General features: G+C 42.3%; 1 protein-coding gene across 1 annotated transcript in view; it reads left to right on the top strand.

Annotated features, from left to right (window-relative positions):
* The window catches only part of PPIL6 (peptidylprolyl isomerase (cyclophilin)-like 6), a 36627-nt gene that overhangs the window by 1710 nt on the left and 20884 nt on the right, over positions 1-14033 (top strand). The window contains exons 2-5 of the mRNA XM_010856627.1: positions 1452-1547; positions 5805-5993; positions 9365-9427; positions 9525-9672. Coding sequence (XP_010854929.1) covers positions 1452-1547; positions 5805-5993; positions 9365-9427; positions 9525-9672 — 496 coding nt within the window. The remainder of the gene's footprint in view (positions 1-1451; positions 1548-5804; positions 5994-9364; positions 9428-9524; positions 9673-14033) is intronic.

Below are 14033 nucleotides of genomic sequence, written 5' to 3' on the forward strand. Positions count from 1 at the left end.
ATTATTCTTAGTTCTCAGGTCTTAGAAAAACAGGCAGTGGTCCAGATTTTGCCTCCTGTTCAGCTTGCCCATCCCTGTCAGAGAGAACACTAAGTCAAGAAAACAATGTCTTTATTTTATTAATAATGTTGTTTTTCACTTTCTTAAGCTTTTGCTTACTGTAATATATATATATTGAAATATATATATATTTCAATGAAAATATATCAATGTAAATTCAGTTAGTTCTGTGTTAATAAAGGATCCTTGAATATGTTTCCAACATGATCACTTGCAGGCAATCTCCGATACCTAATTAACTGAAATATTTAGATTTATAAAGTGTAGCATTACATAATATAGTCCATTCTGGAACAAATTATGAAGAAAGTATGATTAAGTACGCTTAATTTGAAAACTCTTGGGCTTATTAGTTATACCAGGTGGTCCCTGAGTGAGAAACAGCAGTCATCTTGTATGACTGCCTCAGAGCCCAGACACTAGATTTGAGGGAAAAGGACACATCAGCTGTTGGTTGGGCACAGTGGTCTAGGAAGGCAATGGCCAGATTGCTGTTGCCCTCTTCTGCTACCCCTGGTCCCAAGGCAGGGTACGCTCATGTCCTGGCTTTCTCCCCCTTGGACTATCCGCCCTTGAGGAAGTGTGCTAAGCCAGTGTCCCCTTAGACCATGACAGAAGCAGCCAGCTGACACTTTTCCCTGTTGGTTCATTTACTCCTCAGACCTGCTCAGAAGAGTGCTACCTCAACTGCCTTCTCTTGCTTTAGAAGAAGACAAACTATAGCATTAAAAGGAGCATTAACATTTAAAAAAACTTTTTTTTTAAACAGGTATTGTTAACCAGAAAGAATTTTCTCTGATACATACAGACAAAACAAAATACATTAAGTCAATACATGCTCAATATCTAGACCAAAACATATTTAATATTTACTTCTCTTTTCCCCAGGGGCTATAACCACAACCATATCTTTTGGTTATTCTCCATGTCAGTGAATTAAAGTAATAAATTTTTTTTTTTTTAGTTAAAAGTAATCATGGCTCCACTGAGATGTAGTAAGAGTTAATTTAGGGAAAAACTGGTCCTAAAAGAACATGGCCGATCACAAAACTGTTGGCATAAACTCATTTGTTCACTTGTTTATGCAGTTGCTATGTGTGGATGGTCTACTATGTACCAAATATTGAGGCCAGTGGGAAACTAAGACGTAGTCTTTGCCCTCGAGGGGCTTATTCTCTTCAGATGACAGACAAATAAGTGTGGCCTGGGGAGGGACTCAATAGAGGTAAGCATAGGGCCCTCTGGGAGCTGGCAGGGGGCATCTAAGCCAGACTTTGTGACTTGGGTGTACACCATGTAAAACTTCCTGAAGACTCCATAAAAATCAGGGGGAGTGATTTCTACTTTAAAAGAGAATGTACTCTAAAATAATATTCTGTTTTGAAACCTAGAGTCTGAAGAGTAATTATCCATCCAATTTTGAAGATCCAGTAATAATTCCTGTTCAAGAATTTGCATGGCATCAATATCTACAAGAGAAAAAAAGGGTAAAGGATATTTGGGGTATGGGAAATGAGCAAAGTTTTGCCTGAATTATTTACCTATGCATTGCTTTGGAAAAACGAAAGCAGTGATTTTCATACAAATAGATTTTATTTCTCTAAATTATGCACTTTTCCTAAATTATTTCAGTCATTTTACCAAGCTGATATTAAGAAAAAGTAAAACACTTCCAGGATTTTCTTTTGGAAGGCAAGCAATAAAGGTAAGTTTGACACTGTCAATGCTGCTATTTACTCTTGCTGATGACTACCCCTCTTTCCCTGCATATCACTTAGTCCTACTTCCTGTGACACCCTGGCACTCAGGTTACTATGGCTTGGCACTCTTTTAGGCCCGAATTCTGGAAGGTTTCAGTGGTGTCCAGCACAGAAACAGCAGGAGAGCATGTGGGGTTCCAGGGGAGCTCTGAGGGCAGGCATCAGCTTCCCACAGGATAACCATGTCCAAATGGGAGCTTCCTTCTCTGCACTGTTCCTGATAACAGTACCCCTTGAGGACCCCAGGTCTAAGGCTGGCAGAGATTATCCAGAGATGGCAGACTGGTTTCCTCTTGAATGCCAACCCTATTTAACTGGTAGTGCTGCCTGGAACGTGCGATATGAAGGATTCTAAGGTGGCATCCTGGCTCTGTTACAACTCGTGTTTGGGGGCAGACTGGAATGGATACATCTCCTGGCCCAGTCCTGTAGAGCGCCCCAGTCCTGGTTTCCCTGCCCCACCCCATCTCTCACTGGCTGATGAGATCGCATTTCTCCTGATCAGAGCAGTTTTGATTGTCCTGTGTTTGACTGCACGAGGATGTCCTATGATTGTCATGCAGACTGGGCTGCTTTACCAGATCACTGTCTCCCCAGTCACATGAATAGTGCAAGATAAAGTTAAGAATACCATTTAAGTCTCATACCATTTTCACAGCCACAGTACATTTTCATTGGAATTCAAATAGAAATATAACAAACACTTAGCCTATGGTGCTTATTATATGCCAGGCTCTATTCTAATGACTTCTATAAATATTAACTCTAATAATTACAACAGCTATGGTGACCAATGGTCCTGGTTTGCCTGGATTGGAGGGGTTTCCTGGGATGCACAAATTTCATTGCTAAAGCTGGGATTGTTGTTGTTATTCAGTTGTTAAGGCATGTCTGACTCTGTGAACCCCCTGGACTATAGCCTGCCAGGCTTCCCTCTCCTTCACTATCTCCTAGAGTTCATTTGGTCCATTGAGCTGGTGATGCCATCCAACCATCTCATCCTCTGTTGTCCCCTTCTCCTTTCTGCCCTCAATGTTTCCCAGAATCAGGGTCTTTTCCAATGAGTTGGCTCTCTGCATCAGGTGGTCAAAGTATTGGGGCTTCAGCTTCAGTATCAGTCCTTCCAATGAATATACAGGGTTGATTTAAGCTGGGATGGTCTGAGGCAAACCCAGATAGTTGGGCACTCTAATGTAAAACAATGGTTTTCTTAATTTTTATCATCAAACTTCCTAAAATGCCTATCATACCATATTCTCCACCTACAAGAGAGCCATGATTTCATGCTTCGAGGTTTGCACCCACTGTCTCCCATATTCCCACCATACTGGGAAGACTGGCGTGGGTTCCCTTCTGCAGTTTCTGACCCGTCAGTCTGGGTTGCTGACGTTGAGATGTTTTGTGTTCTCTTCTGCTTTTCCCACGGGGGCTGAATGAGGCTTCCTAGGTCATTACTGCTGCTTCTTCCCACATACCCTTTAACTCCTGTCTTTCTTTTCTCCACCTCCACCCGACCCTCACCTCCTGGATACTTGCCACCTTAACCTCTTCTTCCTCTTCAGTCTTTTGTTCTCCTACGAAAGCACTGTCATGGGACTTCCCTGGAGGTCCAGTGGCTAAGACTTTGAACTGCCAGTGCAGGGGTCCTGGGTTTGATTCCTGATCAGGGAACTAGATCCCCACGTGCTGCAACTAAGAGTTTGCATGCCACAACTAAAGATGCTGCATGCCACAACTAAAAGGTCCCGTGTGCTGCAACTGAGATGCAGCACAGCCAAACACATAAATAGTTTTTTAAAAAGAGCACTGTCTTACGTTATACGTAGTGCTTCTTAGCACATATGAGGCTAGTCTGAGGTGGCCTTATGCTTCAGCAGAATGTAACGCCAACTCTGAGGGATGGCTTCTGAACCTTCAGGAAGGCCTTTCCCCCACCTCCAAAAAAGGGAGCATCATACATCTTAGTGCTGGAAAGCCCTGGAAACCATCGGGTCCAGCCCGCTATCTTGAGGAAGGTGGTGAGGGCTCCTTACATGTAGAAGACATCCGGACAAAGCATGTAATAACCTTCAACTTCCCAATAAAGTCTATCTGTTCCTGCATTTCTCCTACCAGGCTAACTGAAATATCCACAGTTAAAACTTCACCTCTCTTTTTCCACACAAGTTTTGTGTCCTGTAAAATGTGAGACCCCTGATAAATGTCAACATTCCAGGGAGTACTGACCCAGGGGCTATCTCAGTGACTGACAGTTCAGCATGAACAAGCGAGGAACTGGAAGTGAGCTCCTCCTGAGACAGGAACCGGGAATGGAGCATGTGGGCAGCTAAAGGCACACCATTCCCCAAACTGGCATTTCTTCAAGTGCAGTCTCCAGACCAGCAGCAACAGCATCTCGTGTTAAGTTCAATTCAGTCACTCAGTCGTGTCTGACTCTTTGTGACCCCATGAATCATGGCATGCCAGGCGTCCCTGTCCATGACCAACTCCCAGAGACCGCCCAAACCCATGTCCATTGAGTTGATGATGCCATCCAACCATCTCATCCTCTGTCATCCCCTTCTCCTCCTGCCCTCAATCTTTCCCAGCATCAGGGTCTTTTCAAATGAGTCAGCTCTTCGCATCAGGTGGCCAAAGTATTGGAGTTTCAGCTTCAACATCAGTCCTTCCAATGAACACCCAGGACTGACTCCTTTAGGATGGACTGGTTGGATCTCCTTGCAATCCAAGGGACTCTCAAGACTCCTCCAACACCACAGTTCAAAAGCATCAATTCTTTGGCTCTCAGCTTTCTTTATGGTCCAACTCTCACATCCATACATGACCATTGGAAAAACCATAGCCTGACAGAATGTGGTCCACTGGAGAAGGGAAGGCCAAACCATTACCAGTATTCTTGCCTTGAGAACCCCATGAACAGTATGAAAAGGCAAAAAGATAGGACACTGAAAGATGAACTCCCCATCCCCAGGTTGGTAGGTGCCCAATATATGCTACTGGTGATCAGTGGAGAAATAACTCCAGAAAGAATGAAGGGATGGAGCCAAAGCAAAAACAACACCCAGTTGTGGATGGGACTGGTGATAGAAGCAAGGTTTGATGCTGTAAAGAGCAATATTGCATAGGAATGTTAGGTCCATGAATCAAGGCAAATTGGAAGCATCTCATGAGATGCTGGTGGTAAAAAAAAAAATGCAGTCCCAGTCCCCATCCCATAATCAGAAACTTGGGGTGGGGCTCAGGAATCTATGATTCTGACTGCCCACTAAAACTGGAGAACAGCTGTCCCAGATGATACATGGTTTTGCCAGGACTGGCACTGGGTACTAATAAACCAGATCTCCTCCGAGGTGACGTTACTCAGCGTCCACACACTGAGGTTTAGCACACTGGCTGTCACTGTTGTGTGGATGAAAACACTTACACACTTAATTTTGAAGGGTTTAGGACTTAAAAGTGTTAAAGAAGGTGAGTTCCCTTCCTCATGGCCCTCGTGTGTCCCAGAAACCCTGCTGGCCCTCAGGAGGCATTTCCTCACCTGGTCTGACTTCCCTCCATCAAAAAGCACTCTTTTCCATCCTTGGCATTGAAAACCAGGTCTTATTTAGGACCCCTAACCAAGTATGCGTACAGTAAAATGTGCTGAAGAAATGAAGCTAGAGGACTGCATTTTTGTTTTTATATTCATATATAACAAGTATGCTGTGCACACTGACTTTTATTACCAGATTACCATCTATTTTCTAAGATTGTACCATTTTAAGGATTACTTTTAGGTTATTGATTTCAGCACCTTCAGAATTTTGAAATGTTCTTAAATTCCCTTTGAGAGCAAAATTCTGAAAGATGGCAAAAATTACATTTTTTTAAAGGTTCAGTCCTGGGATTGATCGAAGCTCTGGCTTGTGGGTTTAGCAAGGTTCACTCCCCATCCCCATGTCCCATTAATTTTTTTTTGGGGGGGGGGGGCCTTTTCCTTTACAGGAACTTAAGAATGAAGTCTGGGAATATTCTTCCTATGTGATGTGTTTTATTAATGATAAGCTCCTGGGTGATGCACTTGATCTACAGAAATGGGCCCACAAAGTGTGGGATATAGTTGATTTTAAGCCTCCTGCACTTTACGAAGCACTTACTGTGGATTATTCTGCCAAATTCTTAAGAGACACCAAGGCAAGTTACACTAATTTTTTTAAAAAGGAAAATAGTGAAATCTTTGAGCATTTATATTAAGCACTAATTACTGATAAACCTAGAAAAGGGAATATAAAAGAGTAGAGGACTAGGTTAAGTTCTCAATGAACTTGTGATCTCTAGTTGCAAACAACTGATGGGGTTTGGCTTGGTGGTGTGTAAAGCCAGCCTATCTCACAGCAGGTAGATGGCACAGGCAGAAGAGCATCCCTATTCAAACATTTTGACTCTCCACGAGAAGCTTATGTGCGTTAATTCGCATCTATTTAAAAACATTAAGACCTCCTCCCTCAGACAAAGTCGAACCTATCCTTTACTCACTTTGAGCATGAAATATTTTGATTAGTATGTTGTAACGCCTAAGTGAGAGCTCCTGCATGGAGAGACTGGCAAGTCTGAGAAGAAAGGTGACGCATAGGCGGCAGGAGGAGCAGACGAGTGATGGCCCTGGGATTTCCGATGGTAGACGACAGTCATGAAGCTTGAGGTCCAGAGAGCAAGAGACAGACATCAGGGTGGAATGGGCAACCTCTGTGAGGCTGGTAAATGAATGCAGTTTTGCTCAGGAACCTTGTTGCAGCAACAGCTACCACATGCTGAAAATCATGGCATGCCCATGGTGGCCTGTGCCTACCTAAAGCTAGGATCTGAGCCATGCAATGGCAAAGACCTTGGCTCTTGTTCACCCTTATTCAGCCACTGCCTTGAACAGAACTTGAAACATAGGAGGTGCTCAGTGAATATTTTGTTGAATAAACAGTATACTTGCAAAATGCTCTAAACTCTAAGGCGTGGAGAGGAATTTAACATTCATAGCAGTTCATTCCCAAAGGGCCAAGAGTCTCAAAGTACATGGTGTGCTCTGGGGACGGCAGAGGACAGGAAGGAGGCCTGAATGAGCAGGAAGGAGGCTGGGAAAATGAGAGCATCAGTCGGGATTCTTGGTGCCAACAGTACCAAGCTGTTCTGATTAACTTAAGGAGAAAAAGTATGTACTGAGGGATGTTGGTAAATCCACAACTGACAAAAAAGTTGGAGACCAGCTTTGGAAAGCAGGCAGGAACCAAGGGAGACCTGGCAGCAGGAAAACATGGCCAGAGTCACACCCCAGGCAAGTGCACCCAGGATGCTGCCATGGGTGCCTACTGGCCCTTGGGTCTCCCTGTCGCCTTCACTGAGCATAACTTCTCTGTTCTCCTTGGGTCTGTGTGGCTCCCCAGAGGCCGAAGGCCCCAGGCAGAAGCACCTGACCAGTCAAGCCCAGGTTATGTGCCTACACCCTGGCTCTCAAATGGTGGGGAAAGAAAGAATGTTCTGCAGAGGCTGGTGCAGGAGTTTCCCAAATAGGAAAGCTGCTTTCTTTTCCTATTTTTTTGTTTTATAAAAACAAAAAACAGAAAAACCCCCAAACCAGATCCACTAAGCAAAGGTTGAACTTACTGTCCACTCTAACCAGGGAGTTAGATTTTATCTAGAAGAAAGCAGGCCAACAGAACTTTTCATCAGAAGTATGACATAACCTTCTTTGGTGTTTTAGAAAAAAGTTTAGGGCTGAGGCCACAGAGCAGGAAAACATGGAGTAGGGAAAGCTTGATGGCAGGGTGGCCATTTGGAAAGCTGCTGGAGTAGTGCGGGCTAGAAATAATGGCAGCCTGAATTAATTAGTGACTGAGGAAAGAGGACCCAGATTCTAGAGAAAACCCTTGGATTTTTTGCCCAGAGGCTAGATTTTTCATGCTGAGTTAAACCCAGGGAGACTTGTTTACTTCTGGTTTGAAATGATAGAGTAGATAATTAGGTTTGGCTGATAGGTGACATTACCTTGTGTTACAAGTCACTTGTTCTGTTTTCATTAGGATTTCTAAAATTATCTACTCTTGACAACCACATAAAGATAATATATTGATGCCCAGGGAAATTTAATAATGCCTGAATGGACTCACACATTTTAGAAGTCAATCATAACTTCCAATATGTCCTCTTTTTCCTCCTAAACCTGTGAAATTTACGATATTATGCCTCTTAAAGTTATAATATTCTTTTATGATTAAGAACTTGTAATATAGAAGCAGAGAGGCACAAACATAATCATAATTATTAATAGCATGGATATAAATACTTCATTCCTGGATACCAGGTATTATAATACTATCTTAGTCTTTAATTTAAAAAAGAGCTTGCTGCTGCTGCTGCTAAGTTCCTGCAGTTGTGTCCGATTCTGTGCGACCCCATAGATGGCAGCCCACCAGGCTCCCCCGTCCCTGGGATTCTCCAGGCAAGAACACTGGAGTGGGTTGCCATTTCCTTCTCCAATGCATAAAAGTGAAAAGTGAAAGTGAAGTTGCTCAGTCATGTCCACCTCTTCGCAACCCCATGGACTGCAGCCCACCAGGCTCCTCTGCCCATGGGATTTTCCAGACAAGAGTACTGGAGTGGGTTGCCATTGCCTTCTCCGAAAAAAAAAGAGCTTAGAGCAACATAAAATAATGATAGTGATACATTTAAAAGTGATTTCATTTATGCCTCCTAGATTCTTAATAAGGCAGGACAAATTATGTACTTGTTAAATCAGGCAGCATTTTTATGTAGGAGAATGGTGCCTAAGAGTTGCAGTGTATTCTATTAGATGTGGTTTGCTACCAAAATGAATGCCACTGTGATGGAGAACAGTGTTTTCATTTTGGGTGCCTCTTTGTAGGGCTAGACAAGGGCTCACAAATGTTAGCTGCCTCTACCAGAAAGGATGTCAATTGAAAATAAGAGCTTGGGGCGTCTGGGAGTATGAGGTCATAAAAGAGAGAACTAAAAGGTACAGCGTCCTCTCTTCCCTACCCCTGGCATAGTACCTATGCATACAGTGGTCTTATTTTTCCACTCAGAGAGACTGTGGCCTGGCTCTGCTTAGCTAATCTGTGCAGTCTTTCAAAATCCAGAACACACAGTAACCAAATCTATGGGCTCATGTGGATCTTTTTCCAGAATTACTCAGGAAAGAAAAGGCTTCCCAGTCTGCTCTTTTTCCCAAAGGGACTGATCAGTGTCCCTTTCCACACCCAGTCTGTGATGTGGTTGCTATCTAGGCCATGTGTTCTCAGTCTTGTGTGATAGGTTAATGTGACTTACTACTGAAAGCTTTTAAAAAGCATGTTACTTATGTTATAAAATTGTAGTATAATAAAATGAAACAAACTTTTTAAAGTCATCCATTTAATTTTGCTGTTACATCATCTATGTTAATGCTGTCAGTCATCTTAACACGGAAAACATTATGATGTTATATTTTTGGTCACTTCTAAAACTTTCTTCCAAAACATTGACCTGCATTGCCTTCTTCTCTTTAATTTTAATAGCATAATTTTGTGTTCTTGGACATTTCTATTGATCTTTATCCAATTGGAAGATTGATTTTTGAGGTAAGAGGATTTTGGTGGTTGTTTTTTAATAAGTTGGGGAGAGTGAGACTCTCTATCAGAATGTTTAATCTTTGAAAACTTTTATCTTTATTTTTAGCTATATTCTGATACATGTCCCAAAACATGTAAAAATTTTCAGATCTTGTGCACAGGAAAAGCAGGGTTTTCTCAAAGTGGCATCAAGCTACATTACACAGGTTCCATTTTCCATCGAGTGGTAAGGAATGGCTGGGTACAAGGAGGAGGTGAGTTTTTTAAAACTATTTAAGTTGAAACCTTAAGTACAACTTAGTTGCAACATCAAATCCGAATATCCAAACTTCTGTTTATCTGCCTCTTTGAAATTCATATAGAATTAGAATATATTTAACATTATATGTTATATAGATATATTTAAAGGATGGTCAAATGATGAATTGATATTCAGACTCTTTTTAAAAATTCCATCATTATTAAAATAAATCTAAAGTGTGTTACTAGGAATATTCCAGATTAAAAAGTGATATAAGAAAGTAGGATGGGTAACATTTTTTTAACCAAAAGATAATTTTAAATGCTCACCTAAAAGTATATAGAAAATACAGTGCTTTTGAGAAACATACTAAAGGTAGGAATTTGAAAACAGAATAAATGAAAAACAGCTTATTTCTCACCAAAGATATTACACTGTTACAACTGAAATAAGATCAAAAGCATTTTGGTCTCCATCTTTGCTTTTTTTCCAGGTCAATCCTTTGGCTTTACACAAAGGAGGTACCTTGATTAGCAACACAAAATTCAATTTGAGAGGCCTTTTAGGAGATATCCCATAGGGAGCAATCAGGCAGCAATTTAAAAATAATTGGTTTAGTGTGGAAGGAGATTTTCTTGAACTTGATGAAATATGCAAAGGCTTAAATTAATAATGTTTCATTATTTTTCTATAATCTGGAACATTCTCAGGCTGATGAGGAGAAAAATATAGATTTAATCCAAGTATCTTGTATATAAATCAGCTCTTGTATGTAAATCAGCTTCTCCAAAATGAGATATCACCAGTACTGTTTCTAATCCAGTTGTTTTTCTACTTAATGTTTATGGCGTGTGCTAAGTCACTTCAATCGTGTCTGCCTTTTTGCGACCCTATGGACTGTAGCCTGCCAGACTCCTCTGTCCACAGGATTCTCCAGGCAAGAATACTGGAATGGGCTGCCATGCCCTGCTCCAGAGGATCTTCCCAACCCAGGGATTGAACCCGTGTCTCTTCCATCTCCTGCATTGGCAGGCGGGTTCTTTACCACTAGCGCCACCTGGAAAGCCTGGTCATATGTCAGTGTGTGTGCGTGTGCACACACGCTCAGTCGTTCAGTCATGTCTGGCTCTGTGCAGCCCTTTGGACTGTAGCCTACCAGGCTCCTCTGTCCATGGGAATTTTCAGGCAAGAATACCAGAGTGGGTTGCCATTTCCTCCTCTTAGGTGTCTTCCCAACATAGGGATCAAACCCAAGTCTCCTACATTACCCTTGAGCCATTGGGAAAGCCCACGTCAGTACACATAAATATGTCAGTATATGTGTGTGTGTGTGTGCATGCACACACGTGTTCAGTTACTCAGCCATGTCTGGCTCTGTGCAACCCTTTGGACTGTAGCCTACCAGGCTCCTCTGTCCATGGGATTTTTCAGGCAAGAATACTGGAGTGGGTTGCCATTTCCTCCTGTTAGGTGTCTTCCCAACCCAGGGATCAAACCCAAGTCTCCTGCATTACCCCTGAGCCATTGGGAAAGCCCATGTCAGTACACATAAATATATCGAATTTTTATGGGCCCTCTTGAGGATTGTCTTATACTAACAAAAAATGAAAGACAGTCTAAATGTTCACCAATGGGAAATTAATTAAATCAGCATAGCAATATAATGAAAAATTGTGCTATGCTGTGCTTAGTTGCTCAGTCGTGTCTGACTCTGCAACCCCATGGACTGTAGCCTGCCCGGTGCCTCTGTCCATGTGGATTTTCCAGGAAGAATACTGGAATGGGTGGCTATGCCCTCCCCCAGGGGATCTTTCCAGCCCAGGGGTTGAACCCAGGTCTCCTGCATCTGAGCCAACAAGGAAGCCCCTAAAAATTTTATGTGGTTATGTATATTGACATAGAAAATGTTTAGGATCTGCCTAGTTTTTCATCATATTGCTGTGCCAATTGAAGTAGTTTCCCGTTGGTGAACATTTAGACTGTTTTTGATTTTTTGTTAGTATAAGATAATCCTCAAGAGGGCCCATATCCGTGTCTCCTGATACTTAGTTCACTGTAGTCACTGATCTTCCAGATGCGGGTTTCCATTTTGTTTTTAGCTAGACCTCCTCTCACCCCTGTGAGCCAGACCAGGATTTGGGGAAAGTGGACCATGATATTTATTTATTTGAAGTAAAATTTCCAAAAAGTGCGTTGGTCTCAGTTCATGTTTTCAGATAACAAAGCAATGCTGTTTAAGGAGTTTGGAAAAAAAATTCTGGTTAATATATTCAGCTCCAAACTGACATGTATAAGTTGCACCATGTTGGATAAGGAACTTGTCATCTCTCAGTCAGTTTCCTAATCACAAAATGGGGATAATTATAATATTACAGGATATGTTGAGGATTCAAGGACATGGTATTTTGAACCGCTAAGCTCCGTAAGCACCCTCCTCCTTCAGATGTCAGATTCTCAGAGGGCTTTGGGTAGCATTTTGGAGTACAGGAACTGACTGTGGTTTGGTGTTGTGCCTTAGGATGCTTCCAAGCACTACTGCTTGCTCGCTGGGACCAAGAGGCCCTACAAAGTCTTCTTCTTCCCTCGACCCCATCTCATCATCTGACCTCTCCCTCTTGCTAATTCTGCTCCACACATAGGGCTCCTTGCTGTTCCTGAAGTATACCAAGCATATGTATGCCCTGAGGTCTTTCATTGTTTCTTTTGCCAGAGCTATGTACACCCAGCTATTCCTCTGCATATCCCCTGCATCACCCCCTGACCTGTTTCTGGTTTTTGCTAAGAGCTTATCTCAGGAGGGAATTACCTGACCACCCTGTTCAAAAACTCCCACCTTCCTCTCCATATACCTCTCCTCTCCCCTTTCTGGGCTGCTCTCCTGTCCCCTTACCGAGCTTTATTTTTCTTTCTAGCACTTTTCACCACAGGACATACTATTAATACTTATTGTTAACTTTCTATTTCTTTTCAGTAGAATGTAAGTTCCATGAGTGCACAGATTTTTATCTATTTCATTCACTGTTACATCTTCAAGTTAGAGAACAGTGCCTAGCATACACTATTAGTAGATGCTTTTTAAAAGTTTGTTCAAAGAATGAATGAAGATAAACAGAAAGCATACATTCTGTTTGTTTCTAAAGTTGAAGTTAATGAAGATACCAAGTTGTTAAGCCACTTTGGCAGGATCCTCTTTGTGGCTCCCACAAGGCCAACTGCCTTGAGAAGGATCTCTTGAGATTTACTTTAATATATTTTATCATCATCATGGTCATCAGAATGATAGTGAAAATGATAATGAGAAGATGCATTCCATAAGTATGTGATGATGCACAATAATAATGGCCACTAATGAAGGCGCATGATACTCTGCCAGTCACCATACACGTGCTCTCCCTCAGTTCGGTTCAGTTGCTCAGTCACGTCCAACTCTTTGTGAACCATGAATCGCAGCACGACAGGCCTCCCTGTGCATCACCAACTCCCGGAGTTCACTAGACTCATGTCCATCGAGTCAGAGATGCCATCCAGCCATCTCATCCTCTGTTGTCCCCTTCTCCTCCTGCCCCCAATCCCTCCCAGCATCAGAGTCTTTTCCAATGAGTCAACTCTTCACATGAGGTGGCCAAAGTACTGGAGTTTCAGCTTTAGCATCAGTCCTTCCAATGAACACCCAGGGCTGGTCTCCTTTAGGATGGACTGGTTGGATCTCCTTGCAGTCCAAGGGACTCTCAAGAGTCTTCTCCAACACCACAGTTCAAAAGCATCAATTCTTCGGCACTCAGCTTTCTTCATAGTCCAACTCTCACATCCATACATGACCATTGGAAAAATCATGTGGACCTTTGTTGGCAAAGTAATGTCTCTGCTTTTGAATATGCTATCTAGGTTGGTCATAACTTTCCTTCCAAGGAGTAAGCGTCTTTTAATTTTATGGCTGCAGTCACCATCTGCAGTGATTTTGGAGCCCAGAAAAATAAAGTCTGACACTGTTTCCACTGTTTCCCCATCTATTTCCCATGAAGTGTTGGGACCAGATGCCATGATCTTAGTTTTCTGAATGTTGAGCTTTAATTAAGCCAACCTTTTCACTCTCCTCTTTCACTTTCATCAAGAGGCTTTTTAGGTCCTCTTCACTTTCTGCCATAAGGGTAGTGTCATCTGCATATCTGAGGTTATTGATATTTCTCCCAGCAATCTTGATTCCAGCTTGGGTTTCTTCCAGTCCAGCATTTCTCATGATGTACTCTGCATAGAAGTTAAATAAGCAGGGTGACAATATACAGCCTTGACGTACTCCTTTTCCTATTTGGAACCAGTCTGTTGTTCCATGTCAAGTTCTAACTGTTGCTTCCTGACCTGCATATAGGTTTCTCA

This window comes from Bison bison, unplaced genomic scaffold (assembly GCF_000754665.1).
Source record: "Bison bison bison isolate TAMUID 2011002044 unplaced genomic scaffold, Bison_UMD1.0 scf7180017864373, whole genome shotgun sequence".
NCBI lineage: Eukaryota > Metazoa > Chordata > Mammalia > Artiodactyla > Bovidae > Bison > Bison bison.